At 41.5% G+C, this 25,126-nt stretch overlaps 1 protein-coding gene across 1 annotated transcript in view; it reads right to left on the reverse strand.

The window, feature by feature from the left end:
* Window positions 1-4,284: 4,284 nt before the first annotated feature.
* The window catches only part of MTMR7 (myotubularin related protein 7), a 102,200-nt gene continuing 81,358 nt past the window's right edge, over window positions 4,285-25,126 (reverse strand). The window contains 7 exon segments of the mRNA XM_082374788.1: window positions 4,285-5,243; window positions 5,956-6,082; window positions 7,408-7,548; window positions 9,156-9,356; window positions 11,237-11,286; window positions 13,145-13,270; window positions 14,336-14,445. Coding sequence (XP_082230914.1) covers window positions 4,881-5,243; window positions 5,956-6,082; window positions 7,408-7,548; window positions 9,156-9,356; window positions 11,237-11,286; window positions 13,145-13,270; window positions 14,336-14,445 — 1,118 coding nt within the window. The 3' untranslated portion in view covers window positions 4,285-4,880.

Consider the following 25,126-nt stretch of genomic DNA (forward strand, 5'->3'; position numbering starts at 1 on the left):
TAATGACCAGTGATGCTGGGCATCTTTCCATATACCGGTTGACCCTTTTATATATCTTCTTTGAGAAAAATGTCTACTCAAGTCTTTTACCCAATTTTTAATTGGAATTTTTTTTGTTGTTTTTTTTTTTTTTTTGCTGTAGAATTGTATGAGTTCTTTATGTAGTTTGAATATTAACTGTTTGTCAGATATATGGTTTGCAAATATGTTTTTCCATTCCATAGGTTGTCTTTTCACTTTGTCAATTATTCTTTGGCTGTGCAGAAGCTTTTTAGTGTGATGTAGTTCTACTTACTTATTTTTTATTTTGTTGCTTGTGCTTTAGATGTCATATCCAAAAATCACTGCCAGGACACATGCCAGTGAGCCTTTTTTCTGTTTTCTTCTAGGAGTTTCATGGTTTCAGGTTGTACATTTAAGTCTTAATCATTTTGAGTTCATTTTGGGGAGTGGTATAAGACAGTGGTTGTTTCATTCTTTTACATATGACTATGCAATTTTTGCAGCACCATTTATGGAAGAGACCATCTTTTCTCCACTGAGTATTCTTGGTTCCCTTGTCACATATTAGTTGACCATATATGCTTGGGTTCATTTCTGGGCTCATAATTTTGTTCCACTGATCTATTTGTTTTTATACCAGTACCATACAGTTTTGATTACTATAGCTTTATAGGATAGCTTGAAATCGGGAAGTGTGATGCCGCCCACTTTGTTCTCCTTTCTCAGTATTGCTTTGGTTATTCCGTGTCTTTTGTGGTTCCATATAAATTTTAGGATTGTTTTTACTACTTTAAAAAATGCCACTGGAATCTTGATGGGAATTGCACTGAATATATAAACGGCTTTTGGTAGTATGATCATTTTAACAATATTCTTCCAATCCAAGAACACAGGATGCCTTTCCATTTATTTATGTCTTCGATTTCTTTCATCAGTGTCTTGTAGTTTTCAGAGTAGAGATGTTTCACCTCCTTGGTTAGGTTTATTCCTAAGTATTTTATTGTTTTGGATGCTGTTGTAAATGGGATCATTTTATTTCTTTTTCAGATAATTTCATTGTTAGTTTATAGAAATGCCATTGACTTTTATGTTACTTTTGTATCCTACAACTTTACTGAATTTGTTGATTAGATCTAACATTTTTTTCGTGGCATCTTTAGAATTTTCTGTGTATAAAAACATGTCATCTACATATAGAAACAGTTTTACTTCATCCTTTCCCATTCTGATACCTTTTGTTTCTTTTCCTTCTACTTTGGTCTCCTTTGTGGTCTTTGTTGAGTAGAAGTGGTCAGAGTGGGCACCCTTATCTTGTTCCTGATCTTAGTGGAAAAGCTTTCAGCCTTTCAACAGTGAGTATGATATTAGCTGTGGGCTTATCCCTTTTGGCCTTTATTATATTGAAGTACATCCCTTGTATACCTAATTTGTTGAGAGTTTTTATCATGAATGAATATTGAACTTTGTCAAATGCTTTTTCTGCATCTAATCAGATAATGTTTTTTTCCTTCATTTGATTAATATGATTTATCACATTGATTTGTGTATGTTGAACCATCCTTGCATGCCAGGTCTATATCCCAGTTGATCATGGTGAATGATCCTTTTAATGTGCTGCTGATTGCAATTTGCTAGTATTTTATTGCAAATTTTTACATCTCTATTCATCAGGGATATTGGTCTATAGTTTCCTTTTTTGGTAATGTTCTTTTGCAGCTTTGCTATCAGAGTGATGCTGGCCTCATAAAATGAGTTTTGGGAGTGTTCCCTCCTCTTCTACTTTTTGGGAAAGACTGGCATTAATTTTTCTTAAGATGTTTTGTGAAGTTCACCAGTTGAAGCCCTCTGGTCCTGGGCTTTTCCTCCGTGAGAGATTTTTGATTACTAATTCAATCTCTTTACTAGTAATTGGTCTATTCAGACTTTCTATTTTGTCCTGATTCACTCTTGATAGTATGTTTCTAAGAATTTTGCATTTCTTCTAGGGTTTCCAGTTTGTTGGCATATAGTTTTTCATAGTAGCCTCTTACAATTCTTTATTTCTGTGCTATCAGTTGTAATGTCTCCTTTTTCATTTACAATTTTGTTGATTTGGGTCCTTTCTTTTTTCCTTGGTTTACCTTTTCAAAGAACCAACTCTTAGTTTGGTTAATCTTCTCTGTTGTTTTCCTGTTCTCTATTTCATTTATTTCTGCTCTAATCTTTGCTATTTTCTTCTGCTAACTTTAGGCTCAGCTCTTCTTTTTCTAGTTCCCTAAAGCGTAGAGTTAGGATGTTTATATGGGATCTTTCTTGCTTCTTAATGTAGGCATTTATTGCTGTGAACTTTCCTTAGAATTGCTTTTGATGCATCCCATAAGTTTTGTCGTGTTTCCATTTTCATTTGTCTCAAGATACTCTTTATGTCCCCTTTAATTTCTTCTTTGATCCATTGGTTGTTCAGGAGAGTTTTAATTCCATATGTTTGTGACTTTTCCAGTTTTCCTCTTGTTATTGATTTCTAGTTTCATACCATTGTGGTCAGAGAAGATACCTGGTATGATTTCAATCTTCTTGAATTTACTGGCTTGTTCTGTGGCCTAACATATGGTGTATCCTAGAAAATGTTCATGTGCACTTGAGAAGAATGTGTATTCTGCTGTTGATGAACAGAATGTTCTGTATACGTCTGTTAGTACATTTGGTATATAGTGTGGTTCACATTTGCTGTTTCCTTATTGAATCTCTCCCTGGACGATCTATCCATTGTCTAGAGTGGGGTGTTAAAGTCCCCAACTATTATTTTATTGCTTTTATTTCTCCTTTTAGCGCTGCTAGTTTTTGCTTTATGTACTTAGGTGGTCTATTTTTGGGCAAGGCATCTGTTTGAGCACTGAGGGGGAGGGGAGGGGAGGGTCATTGGCTGAGATAGCTGGGTAGGACTGCTGGCTTGGTTCCCCACCCACCCAAGTGAGGCTGTAGGATGGGCTTCATGGTTGCCTGGATTCTGTGATGTTACTAGACAGTAGGGACTGGATACTATACTCAGCATTAGGTGGGGCTCTGAAATTAGCTTCCCTGCCCTGGTGGTGCAGCAGGATGGGACACAAGGCCTGCACAGCTCCTTGTTTGGGGACCTGAATCAGGCAGGGGTGTGCACTGAAGGTGCAGGCCACCAGTCTTGCTCTGCAGACAGGGCAAGTCACACAGGCTGTGCTCTCTGTTCAACTGCCACTGTAAACGGGGCTGTTGGATGGGTTATGCACTTTCCCGTGTGTTCTGGTAAAGCTCCCTGGTCAGGCGGGCTGATGCGTGTTTTCAGCAATAAGTGGGGCTACAGATGAGTTTCCCTGCTCAGGCACCGTGGGAGAAGCAGCTCGAAGGTCACTAACGCTGTTTGTTCGTGGTCTCAAGTCAACCTGTGCCCCAGGTTCCCTGGCCAAACAGGGCCACTGGCTTTGCTCTCAGGGTGGTCAGCTCTGCCCACCCGCTTCTCAGCTCAAGCGCTGCTGGGGTACGCAGCTTCCAGGTGTTCTCGCCACCCCTCCCTATCAGGTGGGGCTGGGGCCACGCTCTGCAGTGGGTGGGGCTCTCTGTCTCCTGCCTGGGGAGGATTGAGAAGGCCCATTCAGGCAGCTCCCAAATCTTCCTGAACAGGCTTTCTGGTCAGTAGGGGCTGGGAGCCACAGTCTGCGGCAGTGGCGCCATGGCTCAGCTCTTCTTCTGCCTGGGCGTGGGCAGACTGGACTCCAGGGCCAGCAGCACGTCCCCTCGGGAGCCCGAGCTAGGCAAACCTGCGCCCTGTCGCATTCTCTGGTCAGAACGCACCACTGACCGACCGGACCCTGTCGATGAACGGGCTGCTGGCTGAGACAGCTGTGTGGGCTCTGCAGACACAACGTCGATCAAACGATACTAACCAGTCACACGGTTCCTAAGGTAACAAATGACAGAACTTACTCCACGTGGTAAACAGACATGAAAACCAAATTCTCTAGTTCTTACGTGCCATCCTCTCTCATTGAAATGGTACCCTGTGACTTTATACAGTCATACTTCAGGGATCAGGCTGGTGGTTGACCCACGCTGTCCTGGTGATGTAGTCTCTGGAGTAGTAATCAAAGGTTGTTATTCAAAAAGCTAATATGATCCAAATTCATATTTAAGAACCAGAGAGTAAATGTTTCTACTTTATTAGGTGGTACACTGGTGTTGTTAGAGAAGAGTGTGTTGTAAGTCTTAGCGTTTTTTAAATAAGGAGCAATATGAAATTCCAGGAAAAGGCAACGCAGTTATTATAACGATTTAAAATATATTACCTAAGGAAAAGTTAAAGTGAATAAACCTGAAAGATAAGCTTAAGCACAGTTACAAAGCTCATCAGTTACAGAAATATGTCTATTAAACATAATGTGTTCCATTATTAGAAATACTGATAACAGAGTCAGGAAGGAGGGTAACATAAAATATTTTAGGAAACAAAATATGCATCTGGAAGTGAAATAAGGGGGAAGACTGAAGTGATCAGTGTGAAGGAAAGAGGTCGGGGCACTTTCTGACCAGCTGCAGGCTATCAAGGAAGATTTGAACTGATAACCTCAGGTGATGGTAGAGGTCACTGCTCTGTAGTGAATAAAACTTCTTCCACAGTCTAGAATGATTTTCAAAATGGGGAATCATTTTCCTTATACTTGTTTGATAAAAGAAATGGCTACTTCCTGTTCTTCAACACCTGAAGGAACTACAAGCTGGGCTTTTTTCTTTTCACTGCTACATTTTATAATTCTCAAGGACCTGTATCATTTGCTGGGCTACTCTGTCATTTGAGATTGCACTGTTCCCTTATTTCTGGAGCGTGTTTGTGTGCGTCCTTTACTTGGGAACCCCACGGGGGACCTTCAGGCTGTGAGAAACACAGCCTCGTCGGAATCGCGGTCCTTGCCGCTGTCCTCACCCGGCACACACTCCCCCCCGCTGGGGGAGCGGCAGCTCAGATCTTCTACCCCGGACTCTTGATCACTGTTGGCTGACAGATCTGGGTCTGAGCTTTTCAAATTGTCCTGGGTTAGAATCAAAGCAGAATCTTCATCGCCCTGTGAAGGGCTCCTGGATGGAAATGATTTCATATTCCCGCTGTAATCCTGGGGAGTGTTGGCTGTGCTGTTGTCTGAGGTAGAAAACCCTGAGTGTTTGCTGGGTTCACTTTGCTTACTCTTCACTTGAGTGCGATTTAACTGGACTTTCTGAATTCTTTCCAGCCTCTAAAAAAGAAACAGCAATTTCAGGGAACGATCATAAACCATGTATCTTTTTTGTATATGCATGCCTAAAGGGATTCGTTACCTTCCAGCTGGATATAATGTTAAGAACATGGGATTTAGACGGACTTGGGTTGAAAACTAGACTTCATGACTTTGGACAGAATAATTAGATTCTGTGAGGCTTGCTTTCCTCATCTCTAATGTAAGGATGGCACTGCCTTAGCACAGGTTTTCTATAAAATGCAGAAAACGTAGCATGGGTAGAGCACCTGGCATCCTTCTTTCTGTACCTGTCTGGTTTTACATAATGATTTTCATCCTGTGAACTCAAAATACATTTTTTTTAAATTAGGAGTGAGGTGTTCATTATCTAATTTTTTAAATTAAGATATAAGTAGCTCACCCTCTTAAAGTGTACAATTCAGTGGTTTTTAGTATATTCACAAGGGTACACAACCATTCACTACCATCTAGTTCCCTAACATTTTCATCATCCCCGAAGCAAACCAAGGAAGCGAGCCAAGCCAGATGTCTGCAACGTATTAAGTGCCTAGGTAAGTGCTCACCTGGTGGGGGCTGTGTTTCTTGTTACCCACCGGCTAAACATGTGAAATGGCTCTGTTGCTACATTTCACACATCCCGAGTCATGAGAGGCTTTCGCAGAGCAGTGATCATCACAAAATAAGGTTAACAAGAGCAAGTGTGTCTTACTTCTTCTAGGGCCTCGAGTTCTTCCTCCAGCTGCTGGGTTTCCTCCTTCACAGCCATAAGGTAATCTGTGACCGACTGTCGGGGCTGCAGCCCCTTTTCAAAGCGGTTATACATTCCACTCCAAAACCTAGAGAGGACAGCAGCACTTCGTGAAACACCAGGTCACAATCTGTACATCCACATCCTCAGGTCTTCTAAGGAATCTTTCAAACCACAGTCCCACCGTCCTGATAATAACCAAATGCAAAGCACAGGCTCAGAAAAGCCACTTACTTAAGGCGATAATTTCATGTTGATGTTTTCATTTTCTTGAATCAGTAGACTTCTTTTGGGGAGAATAAATTCATGAAGAGTCTACTTGTATAGATGGTACTGAATTAGTAGGCACATAACATATTTTTCTAAAATAGACTGAAGGTAGTACATGTTACCATTTTCTTTCTTTTTTCGGCTTAAGAAAATGGCTGTTAGTTTGGAAGTCAATTTGAAAAATGAGTGTTTCTATTAACATGCAGGATCTTTCAGCCACAAAGGGAGTCCTTTAAATTTGAGGGTTTTTGCTTGTTTTTATCACAACCACCAAAAATTTACATTTGCAATAAATCCTCCCTTTTTTATCCTACACAGTAAAGCATACTGGAATGCAAATGAGAATACAGGTGCACTTTGCTTTACTGTGATTTGTGGAGATGGCGTTTTTTACAAATTGGAGGTTTGTGGCAACCTTGTGTCAAGCAAGTCTATCAGCACAATTTCTCTAACAGCATTTGCTCATTGTGTGTCTCTGTGTCACATCTGGGTAATTCTCAGAATATTTCAAGACTTTTCATTATTATTTTGTTTGCTATGGTGATCAGTGATCTTTGATGTTACTACTACTACTCACTGAAGGCTCAGATGATGGTTAGCATTTTTTAGCAATAAAGTGTTTTTAAGTTAAGGTATATAACATGGTTACATTGTTCTTTAGACGTAATGCTGTTGCACACTTAATAGACTACAGTATAGTGTAAACATAACTTTTATATGCACTGGGAAACTAAAAAATTGATGTGACTCGTTATTGCGATATTCACTCTCTCGCAGTGGTCGGGAACCAAAGCCACAGTATTTCTGAAGGTAAGCTGTGTCATGATCACAACCTAAACCTGTGATTCCACATTTAACTTCTAAGGTCCTCCCTCCCTCCCTTTTAAATAGACTGGAACTTACATTTTTAGGATATCATTGCTACAAAACATTGACTTCTAAAGAGAATTCCACATTTAGGGGGAAAAAGAGAGGGAGAGGAGACACTGGCAAAAATGCCAGATGAGATATTTAAGCATCTTCCTTCAGTGTGTTTGCATTCAAAAAAGCTTTGAAGCTCATACACTTCAACTTCCAAATGGTAAACAGTGCCAGAATCTAAGTTCCTAACCATACTTGTTAAGGTCCTAGAGGTTTACCTACTTGTACATGAAGTTGCATGGCGTCGTGGGGAGATGGAGGGTTCCCTGGGTCTGACTGGGATCATCTCTAAATAGAGGGTTCAGGTAGTCCCCCCGATTCTTCCACAGGTGAGCCCATAGAGAGTATGTTCTTTCTTGAATTCTGTTATAAAGAAAATAAGCCTGAATACAGCTTATCTTCATTCTTACAAACAGCAGGCATGTAATAGTAAAGCTGGAAAGGGATCAAAAACTGTTATCTGAACATCAGGTGTCCCTGTTCCCTAGCAGGGACATTTGCAATCTGTGTCTTCATGGTACAGCAGGAGAGCTCTGTAACAGTCTCGATTCCGCTGCTCTCCGTACTGGCCTCAGCAAGATGCTTAATCCCTCTGAGTGTAAAATAAAACCACAAGAATCTTTTTGGAATTTTTCCCCAAATAGTCATTGGATTTTTATTATTTGCCAGGTACTATTTAAATGCTTCACACATTTTCTCTCATATAATCCTCACTGAATTCCTATGACATTTGTCCCTTTTGCTAATCTAGTCCAACAAATCACAAAACTATCTAGGAAAACAGGTGAGCTTCAAGGATGTACTCTGCTACTTTTAAATCATTATGATTTATTGGAATTAAAGTTCCTTGGAGAAAACATAAACTAGTACCTACTGGAAAAAGTCATTTTCTTTCCATTCAGGCACTATAAAACTAGTAAGAGTCTATTTTATTTGAACTGATCATTTCCAAAATTAAATCTGATACTATATATACCACACTTAAAATCATTTTATAAAAATTTCAAAAATGTTCTTTCATTTGCAGTTCTTAAGTCACTTTGTGTTAAGTTTTTGACTTTATAAGAAGTCCACATTTCATCTACTTTTTCCCTCTCAATAAAAGCAATCCAGTTTTAATCTGAATAAGAGAGTGACCTGAGTTTCTAATTTACTTTCCCAGTTATACAGTAGTCCACCTTTATCCATGGGATATATGTTCCAAGACCCCCAGTGGATGCCTGAAACTGTGGACAGTACTGAACCCTGTGTATTCCTATACGTACATACCTATGATAAAGTTTCATTTATAAATTAGGCATAATAAGAATATCCAAAATGCCAGCATCACTACTCTTGAACTTTGGGGCCGTTATTAAGTAAAATAGGGGTTACTTGAACACAAGCATTGTGTTAACCTCGACAGTCAATCAGATAACCGAGACAGCTACGAAGTAAGTAACAGGCGGTCCCGGGCAGGATGGAGAGGGGCGGCACAAGATTTCATTGTGCTACTCAGAATGGCCCACAATTTAAAACTTATGAATCGTTTTTTTTCTGGAATTTTCCATTTAATATTTTCGGACCACAGTTGACCTTGGATAACTGAAATTATGGAAATCGAAACCATGGATAAGGGGGGCTACTGTACTTGCAATTCTTATTACAGTATATCCGCCAAAGATGTCTAACTCTTTCCTTTTAAATGCAAAAATCGCTTTCTCTGACTCCAAGAAGCTTCCTTTCCGTTATCAGTACGTGAAGTCTACCTACCTGTCTGTGGACGTTAGGCAGGAACTGGGCAAAATGGACTTGTACCTATCTTTGCCAGCTGATGGTATTAAACTGTTAAAGTGATGTCAGGAAAAAGAAAATAACTTTACCCTGTCAGTATAGATGTGTGGCTAAAACAGTCTTCAGAACTGTGAAAGGCCATCTGAAATTCTCAGTCACAAACTCTTTCGATAAAAATTAAACACTGAAACACTTACTTGAGTTCTTGTCTCTCCTTCTGGCTGTTACATAGGAAGTTTCCAAACTGGCAGGAATAGATGTGGTGTTGAATATGAATCAAAAACCTCTCATTAAACTCAAAGGCACAGGGGAATTGTTCCATTAACTGCCAGACGCACTCAATGAACTGGTCAATAACTGGAGAGATTTCTCTGGGATCACCATCTAGGTTGCCATATCTATAAAACAAAGTGTGAGAGACATTACGGCAAGGTTTTTGGGGGTTTCATTTTTTGTTTGTTTTTTTAACTCGAAAGCTATAAATGCAAAAACAATCATAGAAGCAACCCTAGTTCCTATACAGATCTTACCTTACACACCTGGAATGCAGAAGAAGTGGAAAAACATAACTTTTAAAATTCTAATGTCAAGAGAAACTTTGTAGTGAAGGTCTGGGCAGAGAAGGGACATGTTGACATTATAATTACAAAAGAAAAGTGTTAGTGCTAGAGATAGAATTCAAGGAGTCTTTCCATGGAGAGAGCAACCTTTCATTCAAACGTGCTAAGTACATCAGAACTTCTGAAATAAATCTTCCACTTTAATCTCTCATATCATTGTTCTCAAGAGTACATCAGGAATCTCCTCCCTCATGTTTGTATTGATTTTTAAACGAAGGCTGCCTCGTCCTTTACACTATCATGTGAATTTTAGAAAGAATCCAAAAGGGTGATTTGGGTGCCATCAAATACAGAATAACAATATAGAACCTCACCTTCTCAGACATGGATAATCAACTTGAGGAATAGGAATGAGCAAGGATCGGTTTAGTAGTTTTTTTCCAGAGTGGAAACATTAGAAACTGCCTGGAAACCTCTCAAAAGGTTTAGTCCCACTCACCTTTGGTCACTTTAAAAAAGGGTTGCCCAATATGTTCTTTCCTCACAGGACACATGTTTATCAGCCATTTCTATATTCTTTCTGCCACAGATCCTCTACCTCAGAGATCCTAAGTGCCTAGCAGACAGTCGGTGGAACCCCCAAAACTGAAAATAACAATTGATCTTAAGGTTACTTAATTGTTTGGGGGCTTTAATTTTCTCATTTGTAAAATCGAATCACTGTGCTTTCCGGGAAAGATGATTAATTATAAAAACAGAATTCCAGAAAACCACATAATAAATGCTCAACTAATGCTAAATGCAAAAACTTACAAAAATAAATATGGGCAGCTCCGTAAATTCAGAATTTAATTTAGGAAAACATTCAATCAAAAATGTATATCAAAATCTCTAAATTATTATCAGCATGCTGCCTAAATTTAAATTTTACCTCTAAAAGATAAGACCATACCAGCTACAACACGTAACATTCAGGGATTAGAGACACCAGAACACCAGTCAGATGTTACCATCCACACTAATCAAATGAGGCCAGTAGCTTCTGTTTATTGAAAGCCCAGTAGATGGGCCAGTAGGCAAGGAGCTGGGCTATTCACATATACGGTTTTAAACGCCTTGCTATAACCCCGTGGATTAGGGAGGGTCTCCCCTTTAAACAGATGGGAGGCGAACGCTCAGAGAGGACAGATGCCCAAGGCCACACAGTAAATGCCACAGCCTGGATTTGAGGCTGGATCTGTTGGGCTCAAAGCCTGGGCCGCCGTCCTACATTAGCTCTCCAGAGACGCTTGGGACACAAATGCTGCAGGATAAGCCCAATTTAACTCCCCGTGTGGAAGATCAAAGAGAAACTGTTCCACAGGCATTTCACAACGTGCAGCTTAAAATGAATGTCTGCACTTCAAAAATCGAATAACTTAGTAAATCAAATGTGTGTGGAAGGAAGGGAGAGTCCATCCTTTCTAGGTCGATTAATGAACAAGCTTCTGTCTCTTCTGGAAGAACTTAACATTAGTTCTGCTCAGTAAATACCAACCGTTCTCGAGTTAGAACTTCTTTATCTGTGATACAACATATTCAACAGAATTTTAACTTCCTGAGACGATACACAAGGAAACTCTGAAAACAAGGCTATTTTCCCCCACTCAACTGAGAACTTCAGAAACATTTTTTTTATCCTAAACATTCACTACAACAGATTTTAAAGTATTTCTTACCTGTGATTAAACTTATGACCAAAGGAAATCCAGTCCTTTTCAATTAATACCTACACAGATAGAATATAAATATCATGGAGAGAAGCAAATGAAGGAAAATAAGAGACCAGCACCAATAATTCTGAAGGATTCTGAATTCAAAGGTTCTTGGAGCAGAAGTCACTCTCCTCCGTAACCTGCAAATGAACGAGCACTCACTATCCACCGCTATAGAGATGCATGTCAGAAGGCAAAGTTGAAAGCCTTCCATAGGAAAAATAAGAGTGGACACATGAAAATGTAATGCCACCACCCACAGAGTGCTTTCAATGCGCACTGTTCATACTGCTTCATGTATGATCTCATTTCATTGTGGGGTAGGTATTATCACTCTCATTTTAGAGAGTGGGAAACTGAAGGAGAGGTTAAATACTCACCGAAGATCACGCTACTGGGAAGTAGTTGATGCCACCTTGTAACCGAGTTCCAGAAGCCACCACAGCCCATCTAGCCCAGCTCTCAACCGACAGGCAATGCTGCTTGTCAATATAATAGCAAATACTAACCGTTTTACAAGAAACAATTAGGGATGCTTTCCAGTGATCTTTAGTATACTTTAGAAGAATTCTAGAATGATGAGGGTCTGGAACATATGAGAAGTTTCAGCCCTGCTTTGGAGTTAGGGGTAACATGAGTTTTTATACTCTCAAGTTGTCTGGATTTAAAAAAAAAAAAAAACTTTTTAATCAAATACTATAGGATAGTACCATCAATATCACCAATGCTCTAAAACAGCCAGAGCTTTTCCCTTAAAAAAAGTAAGGACTGGTTGAAGTTTGGCCTTGACAACTCCTAAGTTTAATGGGCAGGAATCAAAAAGAGCCAATGGTGGTGAAGGAGAGAGGCTCCCGCTGGTGTGCAACTCAGCGTCCCCACTCTCCAGACATAAACGAAGGACTCCAGCCCCTAACCTCAGTCCAGGGGAGGGGTCTGAAGCAGGAATGTCACTCTGAAGTCTCGGCGCTGTCACAGGTGATAGGAAGTTCTCTGACACATTCAACACAAAAGGAAAGAAAAACCCCAAGAGTGGACACCTGCCACTTCTCTCTTGTCCCCAGAGTGTCAGCTGATAATACTCGATAAAGGAGACCTAGCAGTAGAGCTACCCATCAGGCTTCCTGGCTCAGCATCTACCCCAAGCATGGATTCAGGATCCTCTGAAGCACTTTCTACCAAATCATGGTTCAAGAGGCAGGAACCAGGTAATCTCCCAGCCGCTAGGAAGTCCCTGCAGTCATTTTAAGATTTTGGTTCTGGCTTAGCCAAAGCTTCACCCTTCCAGGCAACTAACACAAATATTCTGCAGTTGGAAGCAACATGTCAAGTTTTGATGCCACATCTGAGAGGTGCAAAATCTAGGAGAGGATGTACCCATAATTTCAAAGAATGCAGAAACATTGTAAAGTTGTCAATATTCTCATCCAGAGTTGTGAAGGACAATTTAGAATATAAAAGCAGTACGTGAAAACACTTTTTCCTATAGAAAGTTTTTTCTCCAAATACTTTTTCTGGAGAGTGTTTTCTGTTTTATAGTCATGTTACCTCAAACTTGAAAATACATATCAAACTTGAAATATATTAATACAAATGATGTAAAAAACTATTTTACAAACTGCTAAATAGATATTTTATATTTGCCCCCAAATTCACCTTTAATAGCATTGATTTGAATTGGCTCCAAAATCCCAGAAATTCACCTTCTTATTCCAGGCCTATTTCACCTTTTCCCCTTTAATTAATCATGCTGATCTACCAAGAGAAAAATAATGTTGATGAGGAGGGGAAAAAGTTGCCAACAGTTGTGAGAAGAGAGGTCCACTCTGTCCAGGCGCTGCGTGCGTGGGACAGTGGCCAAGCGGCCACACTCACCATGAAGCCCTTCAGAGTCCGGTAGTGAGGGTCCAGCAGGAGGCTGGCCACCGAGCACACCTGAGCAGTCCTGTCCCAGCCATCGGAACAATGAACAAGCACACTTGCCCCTTCCTCTGAAACTGCCTGAAAAACAGGGTGGGCAAAGGATGGCTATCAACAGGAAAAATCATCAGAATTAGCTTTGGTTTTGTACTCACAGAAAGAATCAAAAAAAGATTTACAGGCAGAAAATCAATACCAAAACCTGTTCCTTCATTTATTGAGTGTTCACGCCCCTGTGTAGTTAGGGCGGAGCCAAGGAGAGGTTTGGTGCCGGTAACTGAAGCGTCACTTCCCTTCCCTTATATCCAGAAACCACGAGCCCGGCTTCTGTACCATATACAAGCAGGCTTCCTGTGTGAACGTCTCCTAGCCCACCTTCAACCCTCTCTTCCTCCCCGCCGCGTTTCCACCTTAAGCCTTTCCAACTGAAATTCTGGAGCTGCTGCTGGCTGCAATCATTTTCAAAAAGAAAAAGACAAAAATTATAAATTGTAAAACTATGAAATTAGAGATAAAAGAATAAGAGCCAAGTAAAAGTGCCCAGCACTGAATAAATATTTGTTAAATGAATTATCTAATAAAGGGGAGCATACCATGTCATCAGAAAAGATATGGTTGTCTTTAGGTATAAATCTGAGGGGAATTTATTTAAAAAAAAAAAAAAACGCACTGAACAACAAAATAGACAATGCATTCAAAAGCAGTTGCAGCAAAATCTTCCTCTGGCAGAACAGAATCTACCTGCCAGGTTCAGGAACATGACTTGCTTCTGCCGTCACTGAAAAGGGGGAGCTGTTTGCTAAGGTGGAAGCTTCAGGCCTCGGTCACTCAAGTGACTCACATTTGGATGTACCCTCCTATAGAAAATTATTCCCTCCACCCAGGACCAAGCCTAGTTGAAGAGAGACCATTCTGAAAGTATTTTACCACTTGATCGCCTTGATGATATACTATCAACTGAACACCATCCTCTCTTTCACAAAATGCCATCGTCAGAGGGCAAACTTCATGGAGGTCTGCAAAGCCAGCTTTGCTATCACCCAGTTTAGTACAGAGGAGCTCATGCGAGGGAACAAGATCTCCATTCCGAAGTCAGAGTACACTGGCTGCTCTGCCCCATAATTTATGTTCTCTGCATTCGCATACCTTTGCAATGAAGATTCCTGCATCCATGATGGCCTTAATATGCCTCAACCAGCCAGAGTTCTCCAGTCCCCAAAGAAAATCACTCATGGAGGGAGATTTAAGTTCACACACTGCAAGATAAATTGTGTTACAGAAAAAAAATACAGAAAATCTCTCATTTTACATGTGATCATATTTGCAGGCAGTTCGTTAATGATTCCTTCACTGTAGTATTTTCTGGAAGACTTGAGTCAAGATAAATGCCCAAGCTTACTCATTCTACTGAACAGTTCCAAGTAAGGCTTTTCTGTCTTCTTTGGTCACAGGGGACACATCTGTTTAGGAGTATTATATTGGTAAAGTTTAAACCCTAATAAATGAAAATCATTGAATGTTACCATAGTAAAAATAAGAGAAGATTTATTTATTCTTCCAGCAAAGATATTCAAAATGTGCCACCAAGAAGCACTTGAGTAAGAGTGCCCTGGAGGAAAAGACTCCTATAACGAACTCCAGCACTTTCCCAACTAGAACTCCATCATCCAAGCACTTCAGTTGCGGACTGCAGTAAAAATACAAAACAGAGCTGTCCTAGAAGTCTTAAATGGAAATGATCGAACTCCTCCTACCAACAACCCTACCCAAAGGGAGTAAAGCGTGTGAACTTAAATATGAGACCCTGCACTTCTGAATGCTTCTAGAGCATCAGGTTAGGGGTTTTCCCTTTGGTTGAAAATGAAGATAATCCAGGATTCCAATGATATCTATATTTTACAAAACTAAGGCAGGTGTGTAAACACTTCTATAATATTATCACAAACAATTTCATCTCGAGAGCTTGTCTTTTAGTTAACATGAAGCATGAAAAAACTTTAGGGCTCAGCGTTCTGACTACATATCACAAATATGACATTCCAAAGTTCATGGGGTTCATACCTATAAAGCCCTTTTGAGGAATCTTATAAATTAATGAAAATTAAATAATGTTCCATAGATTTTGTTTGTTTAAAGTGTATTTCTTTGGGCCTTGATTTCTTCATGTTTAAAACAGGGAAGGTGTACTAAATTATATCTAAATGCCCTTCCAACTCTAAACTCCCAGATTCAATTTTAAGTCTATGAAAGCATTGCACATTTGCAATACATAAAAACAGTTAACAATGCTTAATTTATCAGATGCCCTTCCCTCAAATATGCCAGATAGCAGAGGGTTCACTCGTATTTCCCACAACATAAGAGCCACACAAAAAAAGCACAAGTAGTTAAATTCTGAGTCACAGACGGCAGCAGTGAGGAAGAAAATAACACCGAGATTCCCAGCTTTTAAGGCCCTTCTTAAGAAAAAACCGTATTATGAGTATGTTCAGGCAAGAGTCCAAACTCCTCCTTCCAAAAGCTTGCCCTGAGCTGGAAGCCCAGCTGGAGAAGTGAGCTCTCTCCAGCATCGCCCTGGTTCAGGACACTGTCCCTTTGAGGTCACAGTGCTGCCGGCTCCCCACCCGCAGCGACTTAGATTGTTCCAGGAAGATTAACCTGATTTGCAGTCTTCAAACGTTTTTGCACGTGTGCCCCTCCACTGATTTTTAAAACGATGTACCCTTCTCAGACACCCTGGAATAACGCACCATAATAAGACTGAAGGTGTGTTCGCCGTCTGTAAGGTGGCAAAAGGGCAGTTCGTCAGGGGAGGTGGGAAAGGACGGCTGGTTCACACCTGGACGGAGGAGCATCTCTAAGGCAGGCGAGGCAGTTTTAGGAAGGAGCACGTGCGGAAGTCAGTGCCGTAAAGCAATCCAGCCAGGGCGCCCCTGGGAAAATCTTCCCGTGACCTCGGGGTGTATGTACTCAGTGTGGAGACAGACGCTGAATCTGCTGCAGCTGGGGAGAAACTGGGCCGGGCGTGGCTCTGTCCTCGGGCACGCGGACGGGGCCGGGCGGGCCGCAGCGCTGCCCGGGGCCCTCCGTGCGGCGCGCATGACGCAATCCCCGCACCCTCCGTGCTGCGGCCTCTCCCGCGGGCGCCTGCTGTTTGGTCTTTTCTGTCCAACCCCGGCCGTGACCCAGACCGTTCAACTTAATCCTAAAATACACACATTCCACCACGTAGAGTCTCTGGACCCACTGAGTCCTTTAAATCTTCTGCAGATAACACTGACTTGCAAACAGTTTTTTGTTTTTTGTGTTTTTTTTTTTTTTTTTCCACTGAACTAGCCCAAGTTTCCGGTGGTCACGATCGGCTTCAGGGCTAGCTGGCATCCTCCTTCGTTTCAAAAAGTCCAGGGAGCTAGAGGGATATCTTGGCATCCAAGCTCTGAAGCTCAGTCCAAGAACAAATGATCCCTTTTGCCTTCTCTTCCCACCAGGTGTGGAAATGACAGCAAGTTTAAAAATAAAGACGCCAGGCTGTCCAGCTAACTGGGAGGTGGCCTGTGCCAGTGGCAAGAGGGGGGCACCAGCCAGCTCACAGAGCAAGGCCGTAAAAGGTGCTGCGGAGAGGGTGCGCAGGCCACCCTCGTCACTGGCTCACGGCCCAGGGGACCAGCTGCCGCATCTCTCCCAGGTCAGCTCCTTTCCTTCCACACGGAGGATGGCTCCGTGTTCAACACATCTGCTTTCGGGAACATTAAAACTGGGTACGTTCAATAAAATAGCCTCCCGAGGTTTCACGCAAGGGAGCGGCTGAGAGAGTGTTTCCCCTCACGTGCTGAGCGGCGATGGTTAAGAGCCATCAGCCCACAGGTGATTAATACACCTGGACAGATGGGGGTACACTTGAGACTCCAAGAATTAGCGCCTGGATTTTTAAATATAAAACTGGTGGGTTTGTTTGGATAAACTCAGGATAAGGCAGAAATACTGATCGGTTCACCCCTGTTGCCAAAGCTGAACCAATATTTACAAACCATTTTGCTGAACAAAGTTCATTCCAGCTGACCTCAGAGGCGTCAGCCACAGATCACAGAGAACCAGACTTATTATACTAACCTGGAGTTTAGTGCCTGGGTCTAGTGACATTTGTTTTACATAACAGGGCAACTATATCCCACAAACACATAAAAACAACACTTAAAAAAAGATCGATAATTATGGCACCTTAGGAAATAGGAAATTTATTTGGAAGAAAATTAACCTTCCATGATCTTCCTTAGCTATTTCCTATACCAAGCTCATTTCTTCCTACACAGTGACTGGGTGGGGATCAGTGAGGGTGCAGAGTCTCCACTTGAACCCTGTGGGGTTGGTCTTCCTTGTGTCTAAGATCTAAAGTTGGAAGGTACATGGCCCTCCCTTACTTACCAGCCAGACACATACCTGAGCTCTCCTAATGTTTGATTTGTCTCCTTCCCATTTTGGAGTCAAAAACCCAAGCCCAATGAAACGGCCTTCAAAGAACTAGCAAAATGATGGTAATCTCCCTCAACTGAACATCCCAGCAGGTGATACCATTCAAAGAGGACTTAATTATGGCCTGTACAACAGAAGTGTTTGGTAAAGCCTGCCCTGTCGTCTCCCTTTTTTACCTAGAGCCCACCCTGGTGACAGAATCAACTCTGCAGTGAAGTGTACTCGGTCTATTAATGTCAGTGGTGCTCTCCTCCCCACCCCTGCCAACTGACATGGACCCTCTTTATAGAGGCCTTTCCATTAATTGGAGAGATCTGTGTATTAGCTTCTCTGTATATTACTGGACACCAATAAGATTCCAGCTTTGCTTAGGATGCTATTTCCTGGAATCGCCACACAATTAACAATGCCAAGAAAGCCATTTTTGAATAGCGTTGTCCTCCTCTAAAGAATTCGATGCTAATAGAAAGTGGCAAGTTGCGATCCAGCCTAAATTCTGCACACCTGTGCTAGCGCCACTTGCGTTAGCAGCATAGATAGTATATGCAGACACGCATGGGCATGAGTATGTGTCTGTGTCGAGCTACTAATAAACATGTATGTGTGTGTAAATGCATGTATACACACACACATTCCAGTAATACTAATTACCATTGACCTAAAGAAAATCAAGCAGCTGGTTCACAAAAGAATGCCCTATTAGCATTTATTAGCTTTGCATATGAATTTTGTGTCTAAAGACACAATTTGCCACAAATAAATTTTAAAATATATATGCCCGTTTATGTTACATTTACCATATACAAGGCTTGGGATTTGGTCATTTTCTCTCAGTGAACAGGAACTCAACCAAAGACAGGGCTTAAGGAATGAGCAAGTCTAAATAGGAAACGTAAGGCAGATGAAAATAGAGAAGTCTAGTCTGCGAGAAGGAAGGGGTGCTGAGAGCCTGTGAAGTCGGGGTGGATGTAAGATATCAGTGGTAAATGCTGGAGAGAAGGCCGAAAACCATCTGAGATTAAGATGTTGGCAGCAAATAACAGAAGTGGTGAAATAAGCAGTACACGTAGCTGGGGACGTAACTTGGTGGAAAAGCATTCCACGCGCATCACACCGGCTGAGCAAAGCTGCAGGACCAATGCACCCATCGAATCTGAGGCCACATTGTCACTGGCAAGCAGACACTGAACTGCCCCATCCCACCTGCAGCCTTATGGAAAAACTGCTCGCCTTGTGGCTAATATGAGTCATGTCTATCTTTAGTTTTATGGGAGACACGTTCTTCTGTAAGTGCTCCTTTTGTAAATGTCCTAGTTATCCAAAAGCTAGCTGTCATGATTAATAAAATGAAAACAATAATTCTGAAATTTTTTGATCTTTGAATTGTCCCAAGGAACATCAAGATACAGCATAATTAGGATAAAAAATAGCCATTCTTCTCCCATTAAATCTTTGTTTTCTCTTGTCCTCTCCTTTGCTAAAATCACCCAGAGATGAAGTCTTTGGCTTTGACATCCAGTTAAAACATTCAACCATCTGATCTACCCAAGGACAGCCCTCAGGAAGATCACTTCTGAGAAAGCAACATCTTCTTTTCCCGCCATGATTTTCTGCCCTACATCAAAATCAGTAACGTCACTTTGTATTAATAAATGAAGCTTTTTTCTATGCAATGCCCAGCGTATAGAAAACTCTCAACAACTGTCTGATGTACAGATGATTGTCTGAAATAACTATGTAGCTCCTAGTGATTTCCTCTACATCCGTTATCTACCATACAACATATATTTACTCCCAATTTTCAGATTAGCAAGTGTGGCTTAAAGAGTTTACTAAGTCATCCATGGTTACTCGGCCAGCAAATAACTGAGCTGGAGTCCCGGCCACAACACGTACGCCCTAAAGCTCACGCTCTTTCCTCTCTGCCTCAGTGCTTAGAGCATTAGATCTCGGTCTAGGTCGGGCGACACCATCCAGCCACATTTTACATCCTCTTACAACACAGAGAGAGCCAGGTACACACCCTTGATGCATTTCTTTCTTCCAAGTGACCACGAATTGATAACTAGTGGAGCCTGACGAAGAGACCTGTTGCTCTAGCAGAACACTTATTAAAAAACCGTACCGCTGGGTGGAGCTATGCAGTTCACTTTAATGGGAAAGTAGGTTTTCTGTGTGGAAACCCATGCCACATTGCTAAATTTTGAGGGAGAGTGACCAGATTTTCAGCCAGGTCTTATTGGCTGTCTCGTCTAATAGGTTAGTAATCTCAGGAAATTAATAATGGGGAAAGTCAGAAGATCGAGAACCGAAAAAAGATCAACCTTTATAGCTTTTCATTAGCTCATAGCTGGTAGAACTTCATAGCATAAACTTGTAGGCCATGTTACAGGAAATACTCACTTTGAAATGAAAAACTTAAATGTGACTATAAAGGGCTGAACTCTTCCATTTCTTCCAGGCTTACGTAGCCATCACCACATAAAGTAACGAGGTGAGGAAGAAAGCATCAAATAAAAAGGACACCAGGACTGAGAGTTACAACCTTACCTCTGAGCAGAGAAAACTACTTCGTGGGAAACTCGGAGCCGGGTGTGTTAGGGACTGTCCCCTTCTGGACCCTGGTGCACCCGAGAGCACCGCGCAGGGACGCCAGAGCAGGGAGTCGTCACACGAGCACGGCCGTGGTGCCTCCCATGACACACTCGAAGTTCTCTGCTTTCACCTGTCGCTGCTACACCCAACAAAGGTTCTGAACAATCGGGCCTCACAACCTTCACACTCAAGCACAGGTCACGTATCTCTGGGGCCACCTGACTTTACCACAAAACTTTCTCCATCATCACTGTCCCCAATTCTAGGGGAAACGATAAAAGTGGTTACCACTTGGGGCCTGCTAAAAAGATTCCAATCTTTTCAGTTGAATCTTACAAACAGCCCTTCACTACAGTATTGTCCAAACTGCTGAATGGGCACCGGGCCTTTGTTCCTGTGCTCTGGACCTGCTCCCATCTGATCTGCTGTCAGGCTGAGGTCTGTATCTCTGTCAGACAACTTGCTGAGAAAACATCCACCGGGCCCGGCATGGGGTTTATTAAATTATTTTCGATGAACTTGTGCTGAGTGGACACAGACCGTATCACAAGGCAAGCACTTCCATGCCTCTGAAATTGTGCTTACTCCACGTCTCTTGAAGAAAAAAATTAAGAAAAGCCACCCATGAGAAAGCAGGGGACCTATCGAATACCTGCCTAGCTGCCTGAATTAGTCTACAGCCCATTAGCTTGTCCATTTTACGCAGGGCTTATTTTAAACCACAGTACTGCTTCCCAAGAAAAAGCATAATGCACCTTATACTGGAAAGCACTTTACAGTTTGCAAGGAATCTTTTTTAACCAATCTGTGAGTTAGACAGCAATGATATATTGCTTACATTGTTTTACAAATACAGGAAATGAGGTTCGTTCACGTTTACTCAGAGACTAAGGCAAGAACCCAAACCCAGATCTTCAGACACTCAGGCCAGGGCACTTTCTACCCAAGCCACCACCCAGAGAGACTGTAAAGCAAAGTGGTTAAGAGTATGGTGTCTGGGGCTTCCCTGGTGGCACAGTGGTTGAGAATCTGCCTGCCTATGCAGGGGACACGGGTTCGAGCTCTGGTCTGGGAAGATCCCACATGCCGCGGAGCAACTAGGCCCGTGAGCCACAACTACTGAGCCTGCGCGTCTGGAGCCTGTGCCCCGCAACGGGAGGGGCCGCGATAGTGAGAGGCCCGTGCACCGCGATGAAGAGTGGCCCCCGCTTGCCGCAGCTAGAGAAAGCCCTCGCACAGAAACGAAGACCCAACACAGCCAAAAATAAATAAATTAATTAATTAATAAAAATATCTGTTAAAAAAAAGAGTATGGTGTCTGGGACTTCCCTGGTGGCACAGTGGTTAAGAATCCGCCTGCCTATGCAGGGGACACAGGTTCGAGCCCTGGCCCTGGAAGATCCCACATGCCGCAGAGCAACTACTGAGCCCACGTGCCACAACTACTGAAGCCCATGCGCCTAGAGCCCGGGCTCCGCAACAAGAGAAGCCACAGCAATGAGAAGCCCGTGCACCGCAACGAAGAGTAGCCCCCGCTCGCCACAACTAGAGAAAGCCTGCGCGCAGCAACGAAGACCCAACGCAGCCAAAAAATAAGTATATTAAAAAAAATTAACAGTGTCCAGTACATAATAATCACCCCATAAATGTTATATCATCATTACCATGTGGGTGGTTATCTGTGAGCCTGTCCAATAAAAGAACCACAAATCAACGAGGATCACGGTGAAATGGTGGAAAGTACTAGGCTCAATTCTTGCTTTGTTATGTGATACCAACAAGGGTATGTCTTTAAAAACTTTTTAATTAAAAATGTAATACACCGGACTTTGTAACTGGAGAGAGGCGCTCCTACTGGTCTTGAAGAATAACCTGTCGTGTTGTGAAGAGCTGATGTGGAGGTCCAACATGGCAGAGAACTCTAGGACCTAAGGGTGACCGCCAGCTGACAGCACTCAGGGCCCTCAGTTGAATGCAGCCAATAACCTGCATCAGCCTGGAAGCAGATTCTGCCCCATCCAGGTTTCCAGATGAGGACACAGTCCAGCTAGCACCTTGACTGCAGCCTTGTAAGATCCTGGGCAGAGGGTTCCTGGCTTCCCATTGACACATGAGAAATGCCCAGACTCGTGACCCTCAGAAACTGTGACCTGATAAGTGTGTATCGTTTGTGTTCCATGTAACATACCAACCATAGACAATTTTGTAAATAAAGAAGGAAAAAGAAAAAATTCACCCATCGTCCTCTCATTCTAATCCAATTATCATTCTGGAAATTCTTCATAAATATGGTTTACTGTATAGTGAATCAGAGTATCTGTACAATTTTACAACCTGAATTTTTCACTTACATTATACACATTCTCCCATGTTAGTAATATATTTTTCACATTTATCATTTTTAATGGATGCAAAATTTTCTATCAAAAGGTAGAGTGTTTAGTCAGTCTACTATTGTTGAACATTCCTGAGGCTTCCAAAATTCCATTATTATAAATAAAACACTACTATCAAAACAGGCATTATATGTCTTTCTTTTTTTAAACCATATTTTGGATTAGTCCCTAAGGGGAATTAATCTGGTAAAAATATGTATCTCAGAACAAAATATATTAGGTATCTCTTGCCAATTTCAATGATACTAGAAATATTTAAAGTACTAGTTTTACCACATTCTTTTCAGTATTGAATATTTTAATGTATTTAAATTTAAATATTTAAATAAATTCAATTTTATTTAAATTTAAAAAATTTTTAAGAGAAAAATGGTACTTTGAGGTTTTAACTACATTTCTTTAATTATCAGAGCAAGTTTAAATGTTTTTCTATGTTTATTTATTTCAACTTATTTTTCTTTAAAGAATTATCTTAGATTGAGTTGCCTAACTTCACTGAGACACTTTCTTCATCTATAAAGTGCAGATAATATTACGTACAGCACACTATTGCTGTGAAATCAAATACAGGCAGACCTCATTTTACTGTACTTCACAGATATTGTGTTTTTTATAGGTTGAAGGTCTGTGGCAACCCTGCATCAAGCAAGTCTATCGGCACCATTCTCCCAACAGCATTTGCTTGCGTCATACCTCTGTATCACATTTTGGTAATTCTCAAAATATTTCAAACCCTCCACCAGTGAAAAGATTACAACTCTCTGAAAGCTCAGATGATGGTTACATCTTTTAAGCAATAAAATATTTTTAAATTAAGGTACATACATTGCTTTTTTAGATATAATGCTATTGCACACTGCATAGACTACAGGATAGGGTAAACATAACTTTCACATGCCCTGGGAAACCAAAAAATCCGTGTGACTCACTTTATAGCGATATTCATTTTACTGAGGTGGTCTGGAACCGAACCTGCGATATCTTCAAGGTCTGCCCATTCGTCAATCATTTAAGTAAAAATACTGAGGAAGCCTGGCACGTAGCAGGTGCTCTGTTTTTAGTTAAATGCACAAATCAATGAATAAGGGGTCAGTTATACAGAACTACACTGTGGCCAACAATATTAATCTAAGATTCATGTAGAATCCAGGCACGCCGAAACTAGTGGTGGGGAGAAAGGTCAATTTTCTGGGCAACATACAAAAGGTGGAACATGTTGACTGAAAAACAGGAAGGTGTCACTGCCATCATGTCTTTCCCATAAACACCCGCCTACCTTGAAAACAGGTATTTATTTACGAAGCGGCGCGATAGTGCGGCTCAATTTCAAAGCCCGGATGTGAGGTAATTCCATGTGCCCCTCTCTCCCTCCCTCTCACTGATTTCCTCCCCCCAAATCAAGGATGCCCTAGGAGGTTTTTATTTCCACATCTGATAACAATTTCCTCAGCCACGGAAAGAGCCTATTCCAGGTTCTTCTACTGCCTGTTTCAACAACAACAAAAGAAAGAAAATATAGGGCATCCTTTTATTATTTGAGGGAAAAGCCATTATTTATATGATCAAGAGGAAAGGCTCTGTGGAAAGCACTTAATAAATCACATAATTGCTACATAACTGAAAGGCTTCATTATTATCTCACTGGGAGGTGCGAATGTCACAAAATAGTTTGGTTTAGAACTTAGAAACCAAAGTTAACATGCAATCAATCAGCTCCATAAAAGGACCTACATCGGATGTGAACTTGGTCCTAGATTTCAGTTTCTGATGAAATACCCTGCAGCTCTTGCTCACAGACAGGGCTATTTCGGGCCAGAATGCAAACGATTTTTCATTTCTGTTATTCAGAATCTATCCTGATAATATCAATATCCCTGATAAGAGAAATTTTGAAAAAAAATAATAATCATGAAGGAAATGCATTATTCTGCTTCCTACCAAGTGACCAGCAGTACAAACCTTCCGATCTCTTTGATGCCATGACAGCTGTTTGAAGGATAAAAGCCTCAAAAAGTGGGTCTGATTGCATCAGTTCATCAGCTGAGCTTCCACGAGCAGTTTATAATTTACTTGGTAAGAACAGATAGTCAAACATTGGTCAAGTCCCCTGAAAGGCATCCAGAAAGTTGTCCTTGTTTATTGCACTGACACAGAGCTGAAAAAGTGATGCAGAAGAACCATGATCCCTTATGAAACACGGGCTGCCCTCCCTCTGGAACTCGGTCAGTTCGCTGGTCCTTTAGAAATAGCGAGTCAGACCAAAGGTATGAGGGCAGGAGACATGGTTCCTAATAAGAAACCAAGTAAACGCTCATTTTAAAACAAAAGCCAAATCGCCATGTTACAAGCACTCCTGGGGGCCACCTTCTGCATAGAAGAAAATATAGATTCTCAAAAGTCAGCTTATGAAATTACTAAATGAAAAATATAAAGGATACAAATGTTTTTAATGATCCTGATAATGAACACTCTTCAC

This window comes from Balaenoptera borealis, assembly GCF_965194805.1.
Source record: "Balaenoptera borealis genome assembly, chromosome: 21".
NCBI classification, from domain to species: Eukaryota; Metazoa; Chordata; class Mammalia; order Artiodactyla; family Balaenopteridae; genus Balaenoptera; species Balaenoptera borealis.